The sequence below is a fragment of the Macrosteles quadrilineatus genome, unplaced genomic scaffold (genome assembly GCF_028750875.1).
Source record: "Macrosteles quadrilineatus isolate MER2022 unplaced genomic scaffold, UCM_ALF_1.0 Scaffold_23__1_contigs__length_1887923, whole genome shotgun sequence".
Lineage (NCBI taxonomy): Eukaryota > Metazoa > Arthropoda > Insecta > Hemiptera > Cicadellidae > Macrosteles > Macrosteles quadrilineatus.
The window spans coordinates 729,402-747,322 of record NW_026542616.1 but is presented as its reverse complement, the minus strand read 5'-3'; the positions used below and the strand labels follow the sequence as shown (position 1 = coordinate 747,322).

At 35.8% G+C, this 17,921-nt stretch overlaps 1 protein-coding gene across 1 annotated transcript; it reads left to right on the top strand.

The window, feature by feature from the left end:
- Nucleotides 1–3,051: 3,051 nt before the first annotated feature.
- On the top strand, nucleotides 3,052–14,569 carry LOC129005557 (adenosine 3'-phospho 5'-phosphosulfate transporter 2-like). Its single transcript, XM_054434467.1, has 7 exons — nucleotides 3,052–3,375; nucleotides 4,275–4,396; nucleotides 7,084–7,180; nucleotides 9,903–10,068; nucleotides 11,731–11,921; nucleotides 12,838–13,016; nucleotides 13,461–14,569. The coding sequence occupies exons 1-7, from the start codon at nucleotides 3,199–3,201 to the stop codon at nucleotides 13,612–13,614; spliced, it is 1,086 nt and encodes a 361-aa protein (XP_054290442.1). The 5' UTR covers nucleotides 3,052–3,198; the 3' UTR covers nucleotides 13,615–14,569.
- The last annotated feature ends 3,352 nt before the right edge of the window (nucleotides 14,570–17,921 follow it).

The following is a 17,921-nucleotide window of genomic DNA, read 5'->3' as shown; positions in this document are numbered from 1 at the left end:
GTTATCACGATTACGCCTCCTGTCTACGTTTCGTTGTTGTCACGTCAGAGGCATTTAAAAGAAAAAAAACAAAAAAACAAATTATAGCTACACAAAACAACGATAAATGCAGACATTTAAGTTACAATCGTGCTAACACGATCCGTCGTAGCGGCACAAAACGACGATAAATACACAAATTTAAGATACAACCATACTAACACGATCCGTCTTGGGGGTTATGTTTACACAAACTCAAATAGTAAACATTGAATTTAAAAATAAATAACAGCAATTAAATTATACAGCTGATCAAAATCTAAACAATTATGTTCTTCATAAAGATAACATGGGAACTTTCTAAGCCACTGGGGCAGAGTCCAAGGGATTTTTCAGAAATGTAAGGCCAGTTTGCAAATCTACGCGACACGCTCTTTCCAATGAGACATCAACGGATAAAATCGGTTAAGAAATGGCGGAGGAGTTCAACCGACAAAGTTTCATGTAGCGTATTAATTATATAGATTCTCAACTGGTGCATGTCAGTAGCAACTTCTCTTCAACTCTTCCCAACTTTTTCTTGCCTGTCTCGCCTCTCTTTCAACACTTCGCTTACAAATTTTCTCCTGGCCTTCCTCTGATCTTTTTATTTCACCTTTTGGGGTCAAATCAAGTGCTTCTTTTTCCAGGGCATAGTTTGGTTTTCTCAGTGTGTGGCCAATCAATCTCCTTTTCTTTATTTTCCCATTTATAGGCAGTTTGTCTGTTCGCTCAAGCAATTCCTTGTTTGAAATCACCTCTGACCACCTAATGTTCAAAATCTGTTTGGCTCGCTCATTTCACATCAATCACATCTACCCGGCATACCGTTAACCCGACTTCCAACCGGCACCGGCACGGGTGCACCTTTCACATAACGCCGACACCGGCACTCCGGCAGTTGTACTCCAGCTTGTGAAACTTGTGTGTCGTGGGGATTGAAATGTAACGTAATAGAGCGATTGCAATGTTACTTTGAGATTAATTTTACTGAAACTTCATTTATATTGTATTACAGTAATTTTTATTTTACTCAATTTGAATTGAATAAAATTCAATAAGTAGTTATTGAATTTAACTAAATAAAATTCAGTAAATAGTTGCCTTCAAGGATTTTTTCTGACATGAACAAATCTTTGCAAACAAATAACCAAAAGGAACACACAAAACTACAAACAACTGAACTATAAGTACACGATGAGAAGCCCCGCATCCCTCGACTAGTACCCAGCAGCCGGGCAAGTGATTAACCAACAACGACACATGCCGTTGCATATATGAAAGGTCCCATACACCCATTGCCAGTTAAACGACACCCGCCAGCCGGGTGGAGGTGAAACAGCAATTTACAAATACTTGCTAGCCTATGGCCGTGTCATTGTCACTGAAGTTTTCCACTTTTCACACCCATATATAGTAAAACAGACTTGGCATATTTATTAAAAAGTCGCAACTTAATTTTCCTTTGATATATTTTAATTTTTCCATAATGGGTACATTTGAGCTTTTAAAGCTCAATTTGCTTTCTTTATACGGCTTCTCATTTAAAACTAGAGGATTCTGGACCCTTTCGTTTACCCTCATTTCTTTAGTTTTTTGACATTAATTTTAAGTCCAGCTTTTGTTGCTATTCGGTTTAAAGCTGAAGTTTTCTCCTGCAAATCACTAAACATTTGTGACAATAGACACAGGTCATCAGCAAAATTCAGGTCCTCTAACCTATCACGTGGGTTCCACTGAATTCCTCTTCTCCGTCCTTCTAAAGGACGTCTTAGCATCAAGTATACTGAAGAGTTGGTGAAAGGATACATCGTTGCTTCATACCTGTATCTATCTTTATTGGTTGTGAAAGTTTTCCCTCATGTATTACTTGACACTCATATCCTTCATATGCACACTTTATCACGTTTACTAGCTTCTCAGGCACCCAATAAAATTGGAATCAGCTGAGGATTGAGGACTGTTGATTGATGAGAAATCTACTAAGGGAGTAATCTATAGTGAAACTTACAATCAGGCAAATGGGAATTGGCTTAATCAGTAGGTTTGCTGCAGTAGGGGTATTATTATTAGTTTTATAACTAAAATCGCTAAACAATATCTTATGTTATAGAAAAGGCAGGGACATTTATAGATGAGTGAACGAAGTGAATGAATCTATGTATCGTGTATAATAGCGGAGTCGGAGAAAAGTTGTCCGCTTGTCTGTGACTCTGTGCGTTCGTATCAAAAACTCAAGAACCGTCGTTGCACTTATAGCGTTCAAATTTTGCACGAATAATTATGACACCAGTGGGAAGACGCCATTAAAATTCTAGACGATTCCGCTCAGTAGTAATTATAAAACCCTAAAAAATATATTTTTAGGGATAAAATACATTTTTTTATACATTCCATGCGTATTTTACTTGAGGAGTATGTTTTATCTATGGTACAACTAAAAATGTGCTGTTATTTTAGTAATCTAAGTATGTAATACAAAATTTAAATGGCCACTATTAAAAAAATAATGAGTAACAACTGTTTTCTAATTAGGTATCTTTTCTCAGATAGGTATTGCTCCCATAAAATGTTTCATAAAGTGATTATTTATTTAGTTGTAAATAAACATAACAAAGGTGAATATCTTGGTAGGTAATGCGTTTTGGGAAACATGTTATTCTAGGTTATCTCTTTATCCATAAATGCCTATCTCTAAAGGTTGTTGTTGGCCTACTTGCCTTAACTCTGTGTAGAGAAGTAACAACTAAAAACTGGCAAATTAGGCCTACCGCACACGAGAGACTTTTAAGAAGCTAAATATTCTTGCGCATACCATTTTTATGGTTAAAACGTGCCGATTGTAGTTTTGTTTACACTACTTTCATTGCTGTACACATGTTAAGTTACATTATGTTTACTTGACGAATGTGTTCAGTTGGTCACAGTGGTGAAGATTGTTTACTTTTTGACACGCTTCACGTCTGCTATGTTTTGGATCTGCCATCTGTATTCTGTCTGTCTGTCTGTGTGGCTTTCACGATAATTTTGAGGTTATGCTTTTTAAACAAGTATTATTTGTTTTTAAATAATTAAGGAAACATAATCTCCGAAGATTTTGTTAATTGTTTGATTATATCTAACGTAAAGGGTTATGATGATTGTATAAATTAACTTTGCTCATACGTTGTTGCTTTTTCAATGGATATTAGAATCGGAATTGATAATGACACTAAACCAAATAAAAATACTCTCCGAAAGGATAACCAGGCAATACGTGTCCTGTACTACGATATTAGCAAATATAGTAGTACAAATCAGTTTTTTATTTGCTGTGCTGGTGTGTTCGCCTTTTACCTGATCTATGGTTACTTACAGGTAAGTGAATAATCTTGCAGTGGAGTATTTGTTAGGGTTTAAGGTTGCTTCTCTTTGGTTAAGGTTGTAACCTGACCTTGGTAACATGGTTGTAGTCTAACCTTGGTAACAAATACCATAAAACTCTAAGCTAAGCTAAAGCTGGAAATGTTGACAGTGGGCAAAGGAGAGGACGTAGCTTCGTTTGATGAGGTAGTGGGCTCGCTTACCGTACTCTAGAAACGAGGGTTAGTAATGCCGCGTTTACACCAAAGTCTTCCACTTAGTTTTCCACTAGTTTCGGCAATTATTTTATGCTTTTTCTATAAAATGCAGCGACTTTTTCTGTCGTCATCTAGTGGAGCAACAAGTTTTCCATTAAATTTTGGTTTCCCACGGAGAGTCGGTAAAGATCTAAGAAAGTTGACAACAAAAAGTTGAAGACTAGTTGCCACGCTACGCGCTTTGCGCAAGTTGTACTGATCATTTCGCGCCTATTCTTTGGCAACAAGTTTTCCACTAGTTGCTCTAAATTAGTGAGAAGCAACATTTAGTTGTAAACTTTTAGTTGTCAACTTTTGGTTGTCAACTTTGGTGTAAACACAGCTTTACAGTACTGCAGCATCAAATTAATATTTCATCATAGGTTCTCTGAGGATCTGTCCCAAGTCCACTACCTCATTTTTGTATCCGAACATGAAGAAGCTATTTTCTTATAAATGTTTGTAGTTTTCAAGAAATAGTGTTAAAACTGTGGGGACATTTAAGGTAAGGTTAGTCTTATATTAACTCATCACAACAGTTCAGAAGGCAATCATAGTAAAAAAAAAACCAAATAACTTAGGTCTATAATTTTAATTGAGATTTAAAATACTTGTTTTCTTGTCTACTAACAATAGTTTGAACTTTTTGTTTTACAGGAGCTCATTTTTACTCTAGAAGGCTTCAAACCATATGGGTGGTACCTAACCTTAGTCCAGTTTGCATTTTATACAATATTTGGATTCGCTGAGAGTAATCTCAATGGTGACACAACAAGGCAGTAAGTATAGAATTTTTTTCATAATTTAAAGAGTTATTAATTTGTCAATGGCTTATCATAATTTTTTTTAAATTTAAAGCTATACTAACTAGCTAACTTTATCTTTAACTTAAACCTGTTATACAGTGTGGCGCAGATGGATCGGGTGGTTTTAACCCTCCGAGTGTTATGTGTCGTAAAAGCGACTCATAACACATCCGCTGTAATGTTATGTGTCGCTTTTGCGACTCACAAACACTGTTTACGGCGACGGCTCTGGGACTGACTGAATCGGATTGAACTGGATCGAGTTAGGTATAGTTTTTTTCAGCAGATTCAGAGCTTTCTCCTGATGTCTGTTTCTATACGCTTTTCATTTTAGTTCCGAAAATATTGTAGCAGACAGCTGACGTACATATTTGTGCTTGGTTAACCTCGCACCGATGACTGATGTGTTTTATTACGTTTATAATTGTTTTAGTGTTAAAAATCAAAAGTAGTGACACACGTGGTGTATTATAAGAAGATTTAAGTGATTTTGAAGGGCTGGTTGATGATCCTGAAGAAGTAGGTAGGCCTAGTGATATTGATGTAAATTATCAGCCAGATTCCGAACTATGGTTAGGCTATGTATTCTTAGCTAAACGCTATGTACCGAAATCTGTTTTTTGCTCATCATAACTTATTTATTTGCAAACCTACTTCCTTATGTTATTATATTTTTGGAATTCTCATAAAATTCTGAACAAAGTGGCTATTTTAAAATATTTGTAGACCTATAAATTATAACAATTTATTGAGCGCAAACATAATTTTTTTTTTCATTTTTTTATAATTTTTGAGAAATGTTAACCCCACAAAAATTGTTGAACATTTTTTTGTAATGTTTTATATGTTACATTGAAGCCCATAATTTTCCAAACAAAATGATATATAAAACAGTATACTTTACATTGCTTTTAAGTTTCTAAGATACATTTTAATAAAACCCTGCAATTGCGCAATAAATAGGCGAACATTAAGACCAAAACTAGAGACACTTGGAGGGTTAAAATACTTGTCAAACTGTCAATTTTAAAGGTACAGTATTGGATTGAAATAAAGTGTAAAACGTGTAGTTATAATGGAATTTTATCAACAAAAAATTAGTAAAGTTAGTTTTTAAAAATTACATCTATCAAATGCCCTCCTTCTCGAGAGACGCATTCTTGGAGTCGGTACTTAACGTTCCGCATTGCCCGCTCAAGCACATCACCAGGAATTGATGTGGTTTCGTTGTGAATTGTTGCCTTCAACTCCTGAATGGACCGGGGTTTGTTCATGTAGACCCGTGTTTTTTAATAGCCCCATAAGAAAAAGTCACATACCTTGAGGTCCGGTGAGCAAGGGGGAAAATGGAAATCTCCATTGCGGGAAATCAAACGGCCAGGAACAGAGCGTGTACAGCTTGCATTGATATTCTAGCGGTATGTGCAGTTGCCCCGTCTTGTTGGAACCACATATTGTCCATGTCGTAATTGTTCTCTTCAAGCTGTGGAAGAAGAAATTCTTCAATAATGTTTACATAACACTGCGAACTAACAGTAACCGCCTGCTTCTTTTCATTTTCAAAAAAGTGAGGCCCAATTAGGCCCTATCCCTAATTTAGAAACCCCACAGTAAAAACCGTCACTTTGTCACTATGGAGAGGCCGTTGGTGTAGATCTCTTGGTTAGTGTCGCCCAGTAACGTCAATTTTGCTTGTTGAAGTAGCTGTTAATGTGAAAGTGAGCCTCATCAGACATCATGATAATAAGGTTTTATCCAACATCAATTGGCTGCACTGAAGCCTTTGAAGATGGTCTGTTGGGAGAATCCTCTGCACCACCATGATTTTATAGGGGTGCAATTTCAGTTCTTTGTTAAGAATCCTTCCCAAGAGCTTGAGCACGATGTATCGTTGATATCGACAGGGGGCTCGTAATGACATCGCGTCTCACACGCTCCACGTTCTCAGGCGTTCTTATTGTTCGAGGTCTAGGCGTCCATTTTGCAGCACTTATGAACTAGTAGTGCGGAAATTATGCACCCAACTAAATATCTTATCTCGCTTAAGAACACTACCGCGAGGTGGGATGTTAAAAGGCACACGTCACAGCAAAAATTGACTCGTTAAAAACTCTTCCACTGCGAAAACACGATGCTCAACGGACCACGTAGCCATTGAGACTGAATGCCCACAACTGAAACTTCCCTTTATGGTATTTTAATTTATAACACATTTTTCACTTTTCCTCTAACAATTACGATCCATTTTAGCCATGTTTTAGCTATTGTTATATAAAAGCAACATTAGGTATGTTCTGTAATCCGAACTATCCTATTCAATCGTTCAAACTACTCTTGATCCGAAATACTTCGGATTAGGAGAGGTTTTACTGTAATGCAATTTCACGGCTTTAAAAAATAAACGTAAACCCATGAACAAACAAAATTTACTCGAAGTAAAATAGTAGGCCTACAGTAATATTTTCAATTTTAAAATAATTAGTTAACTTTATTTGACAGTAGGCCAAATTCAAAATACTATGCCTATTACATAATAAACTTTATTTTTGCACAATGGTTATGTTTACTAAATTTTGTAAAATCAGGCTACATTCCCCCGTTTTGGAGCATGATAATTCGTATGATATTACAAACTTACAAGGTATATTCGTATGTTTCAGCATTCCAATGAAGAACTACATGCTGTTGGCGTTACTTACTTTGGGTACAATGGGATTTTCAAATTCATCCTTGGGTTATTTGAACTACCCTACGCAGGTAATTGGGATTTCTTAGTTTTCTTCCTGATTTTCAATTTCATTGTTAGTCATTAACAGTACGTTACTTTTACTAAATCTTAAGGGGTTTCTACCTAGCAGCCTGAATTTCAATTCAAGATGGCTGGATTGAAATATAATTCGGGATTGAACATGCCTCTATTGTAAAAGCTCTCAACATTCTAAAAGTAATTTGTTTCCAATGATTGTGTGCTTTTTGTGCTCTTAACATACCAGAGCTTGCAATGGATGGGGAAGAATTAATTTTTAACTATTGTTTAGTAGTTAAAATCACATGTGAAAAAGACTAATTTACAGATTTTAAAAATTATTTGTAATCAAATCACCTCAAAGAAACAATTATGAATTTTGAGTCCATCCTGTGCATAGTTTATGTTTGTGAATATTTTACTGTTTATTTCAACTCGATCCCTTTATTAATGCACGAGGTTCTTTTTTCTAGGACCATGTTTACGCAGTAACCAGACGGCGGGTGGTTCCCTCTTAACTCCTAAAATTCAGTTCAGTCTTAAATCCTGTTTTTCACCTACCTCGGAAAACATTCATATCAGAAAGTTTTCAGTTTTATGTAAAAACAGTAGTACATTGAATAGGCCTACTAATGAATTATTCTTGTACAGGGTGGCCGATAAGTCCCTTTACACAATATTGCAGTACGTAACACACTACTGTTATAAACACGACAGATCAGCAAATGTTCGTACGAATCGTACGTGAGTAGTAAGGAAACAGTGGGGGTAGAATGTGAAGAATTCTCCCTTCCCCTAACACACTAGAACATTTATTAAATTTATCTTTAGTGTAAAGGGACTTTTCGCCACCCTGTAGTTTATACAAATCTTATAAAAGTGATTTAGGCCTAGAGCAAACCATAATTTGTCCAGTCTTACAAAGTAATAATATTTCATTTTGATTTAAAATCAAATCGGTTTTAAACTGAGAATTAGTGATATGATACTGTTTATTTTTTTGTACACCTAGCTTGTACAGCAATGGTTGACCGAACCACTTCAGAATCATTTCACGATATTTAAGAGACCGCACCAATGCTTTGGATTGCTTCAACGAATATGAAATATCAGCCAATGCTTTATTTCCAAAAGATCGAGTCTATTTTGAGGGTTAAAGCCTACATTTTACTATAAATTGGTGTAAAATACCTGCATTTATGCGATCTTGTTTGTAGCTGAGTTGCTACCGGTTTCAACTCACATTGGAGTCATCTTCAGGCAGTTATAAGATGTCTTCTCGCTTCATCCGAAGGTCGTCAATAGATATAAATAAATAAACAAAACACAAACACGTACACGGACATAAAAAAGAACATTTAACCCTTTGAGTGCCAACGTCCGGGGAACCGGACGTTTTTAAAACGAGCCAAAAGTGCCGACGTCCGGCCGACCGGACGTTTTTAGAACAAGCCAAAAGTGCCAACGTCCGGCTGACCGGACGTTTCGTAATGATCGAACAGTTGTCATAACAACCGAATGGATACTCGGATTCTTTTAACCCATATACAGGGTGAATAAAAAGTCAAGACCCCCCCTCTAATATTTTTCCAAGTAAATATACAGAGATATCCTTTTGGTGGTCGAGCAATCTTAGCAGGAAGTTTCATTTTATCATTTCGAAATTTTTGAGTGTCCCCCCAAAAGGGGGGATTTGGGGGGCAACTCAAATTTTTTAAATGTAAACCCCCTTCAAGTGACACCTCATTTTGAAGTGTTTACAAAAACTTAAGGAATGGTGAAAACTAGAGGTCGCTATCTCTTCTCTGTCCAAAATGGTAGCCCGTCAAATGTTGTGGAAAATCAATGGTAAAATTGTTAATATTGGCTGCCATTTTGGATAGAGAAGAGATAACGAGCTCTGGTTTTCAGCATTCTTTAAGTTTTTTTAAACACTTCAAAATGAGGTGTCACTTGATAGGGGTTTCTATTGAAACATTTTTAGTTGTCCCCCAAATCCCCCCTTTTGGGGGGACACTCAAAAACTTTAAGTGTAAACCCTCTTCAAGGGACACCTCATTTTGAAGTGTTTACAAAAACTTAAAGAATGGTGAAAACCAGAGCTCGTTATCTCTTCTCTATCCAAAATGGCAGCCAATATTAACAATTTTACCATTGATTTTCCACAACATTTGACGGTCTACCATTTTGGACAGAGAAGAGATAGCGACCTCTAGTTTTCACTATTCTTTAAGTTTTTGTAAACACTTCAAAATGATGTGTCACTTGAAGGGGGTTTACATTTATAAAAATTTAGTTGCCCCCCAAATTCCCCCTTTTGGGGGGGCAATCAAAAATGTCAAAATGATCAAATGAAACTTCCTGCTAAGATTGCTCGACCACCAAAAGGATATCTCTGTATATTTACTTGGAAAAATATTAGCTATAAAATACTGAAAAAGGTAGGCCTACGGGACACGACATGACGTGATCGGGCGAAAAACATTTTAGTTGAATACCTCATACCTTATAATTGAAGTTCAGTATTTGCTATTTTGTATTTGTTGATATATTACTACTGGAAAAATAGCTCAAGTAGATTACTGTTAATGGAAACTCAATCGTGGGTGACTGACATCTATCCGAGACCATTCACACCATCTGGCATCCAAACAAATGTAGGCCGAAGTAGAGCAAATCTGTTGTGTGGAAAATACCTGATATTTGCTTTACAACTATTTTACTAAATTCCAGGTAATCTTCAAATGCTGCAAGTTGATCCCGTGTCTGATCGGGTCCATTATCATCCAGCAGAAGAAATATGGCATGCTGGACTATCTTGCTGCCGCCTCCCTCAGTTTTGGCCTTACACTCTTCACTCTAGCTGACAGCAAGCTCTCGCCCAACTTTAATATCATTGGTTTGTTCCAAGTTCGTACATAGCTTCTTCATGTTTTTCTGCTTACTGCTTTTGAATCTAGACTAGTCCAGTATTTTGTCATAGAAAATAGGGGGTTTTTTTTGTAGCTTAGTTCAAAATCTAGGTCTTGCTCTTATGCCCCCAGTACACTCTCGCCGAGGCAAGGCGAGCGTTGGCGAGTGCAAGAGTGAACTCAGTGTGCTCGTCTTCTCTTGCCTTGACTCGGGTCGCCTCGCCTCGTCTTGCCTCATGCTCGCCAGCGCTCCATCTGGAGTCGGTTTTTTGACACGAGTCAAAGGACCCGAGACTGCACGAGTGGCAAGCGCTACTTCCACATCGAAGTTTGCCTCCATTTTGACTGAGAGACATAGCGAGAGTGTACACGGTAACCTCACATAAGCTCTCGCCCGAATTACTCGGCGAGCGTCTCGGGGAGAGTGTACTGGGGGCATTAAGATCAACCTATCATTGAAAAGCATCACTAACTGCTATGCCAATTTTTAATTAATTCATAAATTTGGTAAATAATAATGCTTTTGTAAAAATGTTCTTATTGTTTTATGATGTTGGCTCTGTTGCTTGCCTTGGTGCTTTTATAAAATGACTCTAACTTTGACAATTAGTTCTTAAACAGACACCTGGTATATTCATGTGTAACCAAAAGAAAGACCTATGCTTTCTTTAAGTTTTGCCATGGTGAACATCTGAAAGTCACAGCAAAGAGAGTCTGAAGTTTTAGAATGATAGAACTTCTTCTGCGATCCCCACCAAATAATGAAGATCTTCCAACTTTGTAGGATCATCATCACCATCTTCTGTACCCGTGGTAAAATTCTAAACATCTCCCGCGGTCATTCAGTCTTCGCAGGTTCTTTCTGCGATCGTGATAACATTGGGAATTAAATTTATAGCCACATTGGGAAAAAACAGCCCTAGTGTTAACTTCCTCTTGCGTATTCAATTGTAAACCGATTTTGATTAAATGAACCGAATTTGATGAATGAGTAGGCCTAAATATGTATGTAAATATTTATGTTACAGTAGAACCCCGTTTAACCGAAATAAAGGGGGGAGAGCCGTTTTGGATAACCAATATTTCGGTTAAGCCGTCATATGCTAAAAAATAGTCTAATTGAATTAATTGATATGTAGGCCTATTACCACGGTGTGTAGGCAAAATTAATTATGTTTTATTTCAGTTACAAAAATGTTACAATGGTTTAGAAAAAACTTAAAACTTAATTAAATCCCATTTTATCCCTGTATTATATTATCAAACTGTTTCGGTTAACCCGAATTCAGTTAACCGGGGTTCTACTGTACTTACAAAAAACACTATTCTCCTTCTACGTAGCAGTAAACCTAGGTACTTGTCAAACCTAAATTTATTTAAGTATGGAATAAACTGACATGTTAGTTTAAATAAGAAAAAGTTTAGTCCAAATCCAATCAGACCAATTGAAGTTCTCTTAGCTTGCTGGTTTGCTGCAGTAGGGGTATTTTATTCATGTTCTTGCTATATAAATAATCATCCCTAATTTAGCTTAATTTATAAACTTTTTGTTGCTTACTAGCAAAAATGCCACATTATAAAATTTTGTATCTAGAAATCACTGCCATCCCCATCAACAACTTCTGATCTAACCTCAAGACCTGTTGCAGGTGTGGGGATGATCTCCTGTGCCTTGGTGTGTGATGCAGTCATCGGGAACGTCCAGGAGAAGTCTATGAAGACCCACGGAGCTTCCAACACTGAGGTTGTTCTCTACTCGTACGCCATTGGCTTTGTCTACCTCCTGGCAGCCATGTTGGTATCTGGCACTCTCTGGGCTGGCTTCGCCTTCTGTGCCAGGGTAAAATAGATTTTGACTTTGTACAATTCACAATTGTTATATACTGGTTTAATGGTAATGATTGGGTTTTTAGAAGGTCTTGACTTAGTGCAAGACATTAGGGCTGTATGAGGGCAATAAAACTTAACTGAAAATATTTTTGACCTTTGCTTAAAAAAATTGTTTTTAGACTAATTTAGTTTGATGGTTTATCAAACATCTGGCTCACTATTTACTGTAGACACACTACCGTTTCAATTGTCTTTATCTGGCAGACTCTTGAAGGTTTGGTGAACTTATGATGGTCCAGTGGACTTTGAAATGTGCTATGGACTATGGTCCAATAGACTGCTGAAAATCAGTGGACTACCAATGGTCCAGCTGATTTATAATATGATCGAGTAGACATCAGTCAGTCCAATGAACTTCCAATGGACCAGGTTAGCCTTCAAATTATCCAGTAGCCTTCAGATGATCCAGTAGACATCAGTCAGTCCAGTGAACTTCCAATGGTCCAGTGTAACCTTAAAATGATCTCATAGACTTCAGTCAGTAAAATGAACTTCCAATGGTCCAGTGTAGCCTTCAAATGACCCTGTGGACTTAAGTCAGTCCAGTGAACTTATAATGTTCCAGTGTAGCCTTCAGATGATCCCGTAGACTTTAGTCAGTCCAGTGAACTTCCAATGGTCCAGTGTCCTTCAGCCTTCAGTCCAGAGGACTCTGGAATGATCAATGTACTGTAAATGATCCGACATACTTCGGATGTTCAGAGTGGTTACCCACACATGTCTCGCGCACCATGGTTTTATTTGTTATTCTTTTTGAAAAAACTAGTTACAGTATGACCTATTTATTCCAATGAATTATTAAATTTTTGCAATGTTCCTTTACTGATCAGTGATTTAGTTAACTAATTTTGCACATCTGTTGACAGCACCCAGTGGTCTACCTCTATGCTATGCTGTTCTCAGTGACAGGATACCTAGGTATACAGATAGTGCTGACTCTCGTACAGACGTGTGGTGCTTTAGTAGCAGTCACTGTGACCACATGTCGCAAAGCTGTCACTATCATTCTATCATTCCTGTTCTTCGCCAAACCATTTACATTCCAGTAAGTAGATAATAACATTCCTTTTTATGAATATTTTGAGTGTTTATTGTTGCAGAAAGGTGCTTCAGGCTAGTTTACCATTTGCAGTGATAAAAATGCTGTGATTTTGATCAAATCTTCTTTTTTCATCAATAATTCCGGACTCATTTCATTATCGTTAGAAAGTAGGCCTACCATGGAAAAGTAATCACAGAAGTAGATTCATACTTCATCATATGACCTTTCTCCGCACCTGGATGAAGGGGGCTTTACCATGTCTCCTCTAAAAGAACACACTAGATTTTTCATAGTCAACAAGGACTTTTTAAACACTTTTTTTTATTGACAACCCTACTGGGTAAAAGTATTTAAACACCTTTGTTGTAAAATATCTTTCATTACTGTCTGAATTTCTACAAAGATTTACATTTCAGAATTATCTAGTAATAACTGGATGTTTTCTAGGTATGTCTGGTCGGGCTTACTTATTCTACTTGGCATTTACCTCAATGTCCTCAGTAAAAACAAAAGTTTGACGCACAACCTGTCTAGAGAACTCTGGCGTTTGATTGGACGCTTCCGCCGAGACAGAAGAACATTACTTACATCCTCCGTCTAAGACTTCTGTGATAGACTGTTATTTAATTATAGATTTATTCCTATTAAGTTTAAGTCTTGAATAGAAAGTTTGAATTTACAGTTTTCAATCTATGACTAAAGAAATTTAGAAGCTGTAAATAGCAAGATCAATTATTGTATCTACTTATTTTATCTATTTGCTGTAAAATAATTTGTTAGCTATGAGTTATTTTAGTTTCAATGGTGTACATGAAGACCGAGAACATTACAAAACTTCTAAAAAATAACAAGATCAATTATGTTACCAACTGCACTTACTTGATTTGTTTTTGATTTTGACTATGAATGTTGGTTTTACTAGTTTTATACTAAATACCGGTGCTTTACAAACTGCTATAAGTAGTAGGATCAATTATTCCCTACTTAGTTTGTCAATTATTAATTGTTTGCAATAAATCTAGTTAGGCACTAGTTTACCCACACTAAATACTCTATAAGAATGCTGTAAATAGCCAGATCAATTCTTTATGTTATCTAGATTTATTTCCCGCATCAAATTTTACTTTTACTAGATTATATATAAAGTTGTCTTTTGGTATTTTATTGGTACACACTTTATAGTTTTCAACTACTCCATATAACTGTTTATGAGTATTAAGCTATAAAAAATAAGGCTAAAGTAGTCTAATCTTTGTATATAGTGAAACACTGCAGTGTAGTTAGGAACCTGTACATACAGGTATAGTTACCTTCTAGAAAGTGTGTTTATTTAATATTTGATAAGATTCTGAGTGAATTATATCTGAATTATAATGGTGATTGTGGGGGGAAATGTATGGTAAAACAAAACCTTTCAATTCTTGAAAGCGCAACTGATCAACAAGTTTTTTTGTCATGTTACATGTAAATTATTATTAGTTCATAGTGACCAGCAAATAATGATGTATCTAATGGTCATGAAGTTAACTTGATATTAGTTTAAATCGAATGAGTTCTCTATTTTCAGCGAATTTCCTTAGGGAAAAAGTCATAAGTGGCATGTTAAGACCTAGGCTCTGTACCGATTTACTTTTTCATTTTTATGTCACTATTCGTACTATCCACTAATCAGCTGAGTAAAACAAAATTATTTTCTACAGTAGATTAAATAGATGTCTATTTGTAAATGATCCAGCTGACCTTTATCATTGAGCTTTTAATAAATGGTCCTGGCTTAAAAACAGCTGTCTTAGTCCAAAAATATTAAAAACTACAAAAGGCATCTCACACTAATCTACAATCGTTCTTAACTTATATTTGGGTCAAAATATGCACAGTTGCATACCCATCTACATTGGTAAAATTAAAATTTTGATCATTTTGTTGTTTATCGCAGGTAATTTTTGCTAATCTAGTTTGGGTTTATTGTAGCAGCAAACCTTATTACTCATCGAACCAATGTTATTTATAATGGGCATGGGACCTGCAGTCAAGTAAATTTTTATCTTAACTCTTTTGAATAAACTAAATAAGCAACTATAAATTCCCTTAGGCAGCAGGTTTTCTGCATCAAGGGTATTTATATATTATTATATTATCATATATTTTACATCATACTACACAGAAATTGGTACTTTTCCATCCGTATTGATAGGCTGGAAAGTTGCCCCTTGCCGTGCCTACACACAGAAAAGTAACGTAATTTACTTTTACCGTGCACTTAGTCAGCTGATGCAATAAACAGCTAATTGCAACAGCCTATTTTATTTTCTGAAATATAAAAAATACATATTATAATTTTTCTAATGTCCTAGAAATAAATTGTGTTATGAGTTTAAAATAAAAATGTACTAATTTTTCTGTGTAGTATGATATAAAGATACCTTACTCGCCCAGAAAGCTGTACCATACTGGCACAAAAATCTGTCGTGCTCGCACAGTAAAACACCTCTTACCGGGCTAGTAACGTAATATAAAGGGTGATTTTTTTTATTGGTGCGGTTTTTAAAACTAAATAAAAAAATGAAAAACAACCTGCATTGACATAAAAAAAGCACTTATTTGAACTACAGTGTCATGACATTAACGTTTAAAATGATTTCTGGCATATGGGCTCCATTCCGTTCGCGTAGAAAGCCCAATCGAGAAGTCCAATTTTCGAATACTCTTTCCAGCAGCTGTGGTTGAATTCCGCCAATAACTCGACGAATGTTAGCTTCCTAGTCATTTAAAATTTCAACGCTATCGGGCAATGTTACCGGACTTTTTCGTTCCTCAGCTAAACGAACTTGAAGTGGATTTAGAAAATGTCTGATTCCAACAAGACGGCGCGACGTGCCACACGGCAAACGACACAATTGGCCTCTTGGCAGAAACATTTGGTGAACGTATCATCTCATTTAGAGGTAGTGTCAACTAGCCCCCACGGTCAAGTGATATCACGCCAACAGACTTCTTTCTGTGGGGATATGTTAAGTCTCAAGTATACGCTGACAAGCCACAAACTTTAAATGACTTGGAAGCTAACATTCGTCAAGTTATTGGCGGAATTCAACCACAGCTGCTGGAAAGGGTATTCGAAAATTGGACTTCTCGATTGGGCTTTCTACGCAAACGGAATGGAGAACATATGCCAGAAATAATTTTTAAACATTAATGTCATGACACTGTAGTTCAAATAAATGCATTTTTATGTCAATGCAGGTTGTTTTTCATTTTTTTATTTAGTTTTAAAAACCGCACCAATAAAAAATCACCCTTTACTATTACAGCAATTTATTGTGTACATTTTCAATGCGACTTTTTGTGACAGTCATAAGTGTTGAAACTTCTTCTTTGTTATGAAAATATAAATCATACATTTTATATAATTTCACAAGTTGTGTTTTACTCTATCCTGTCATTACATGTCCCTAACTACATCTAGCCAACCAAAAATAATGAACAAATGAACTTCTTACCCATTTGACTTGGCTACGAAAAGGAGTAAATTACTTTAAATTCAACAGTATGATTTTTTGTGCTTTTTTACAGTGACAGTTTTGACCCCTTTATCTGAGTTATGAGCAGGATGATTTTTATAACATGTAAAATGAGTTTTGTTTCTAATAGCAAAGCTGAATGTGTAATTATTATTTCTGTTAATAAATATTTAAATAACCACATTACTCTTTTCTGCATCCTCTACCTATTGCAAAGCACATGTAAAGCAACTAGTTGATTATATAATGATTACAAAGGATAGCTCGGTCCAGTTTAGAACAATGCATTGATTTTTCAGGGCAAAGGTGAATGTGTGCATTGTGAATGTATTTGGAGACGAGCTATTCCTGAAGAAGGGACCAAAATAGAATGCTGAATGTTCAACGATTACCCTCAACTTTGTCTAAATATATTGAATATATGGTTTAATTAGCTGTAACCCCAGGGCTTCACCCCGTTTGACTTCATGGTTAAGTTAAACTGAAATAAACAAAACAGAATACAGTAATACAAACAAATAATCACACCTGATTTTTAATAAGGTAATAAATTGAAAGAACAACAAACAAATAAGTACAGCTGAGGTATTTTTAACATTAGTATACAAAAAATTAGTGCTGCACCCTGTTGGTAAATCTTATAACTTTTAATGCTTTCGCATATCATAGAACCAATTATTTTAGTTGAAACAGCTGACTAAATTCTTTAATCCCCTTTTAATATGAATACTCATAAGGTTAACATGGGGAACTACAGAGCCACTGGGGCGGAGCCTGAAAGGATTTTTGAGATAAGAATATGCCTATATGTTAATCGGGAATGTGAGCTATCATGATGCCAAATTTCAGCCCAATCCGTCCAGTGGTTTATGCGTGATTGAACTTCAAACAAACAAACAAACACACAAACTTTCACATTTATAATATTAGTAAGATTTAACAACAAATCTTTAAATAAAATTGCTATAGAGGAAAGTATACTACACTGTAAACATACTATCTAATATTGTCTTTTCTAATTTAAATTCTTTTCCTTAATATATTTTGCTGTCTTCCTTAATTTCCTAAATTCAGCCCCACAAAGTTGGGAACTTAAATGTTGTTGTTTTGTTTTTCCAATCGCTCTTGAACTCTTTTAGGAAAAACTCAAATAAATTTACCATTTGTAATGTTACTATAAATAAACGGTATCAGCAATATGACACATATACTTTCTCCCATTAGCTTGTCAACAACCTTAATCATGGGGAAGCGGTGAGAGTAGCTGTGAGGTTTTATGGGAAAACCACATAAAGACCGTAACATGCTAAATTTTGATTAAAATCGTTCAGGCCGTTTTTGTAAAAAGATTTTCCTATATTTAATGGGAAAATCACAATTAAAAATC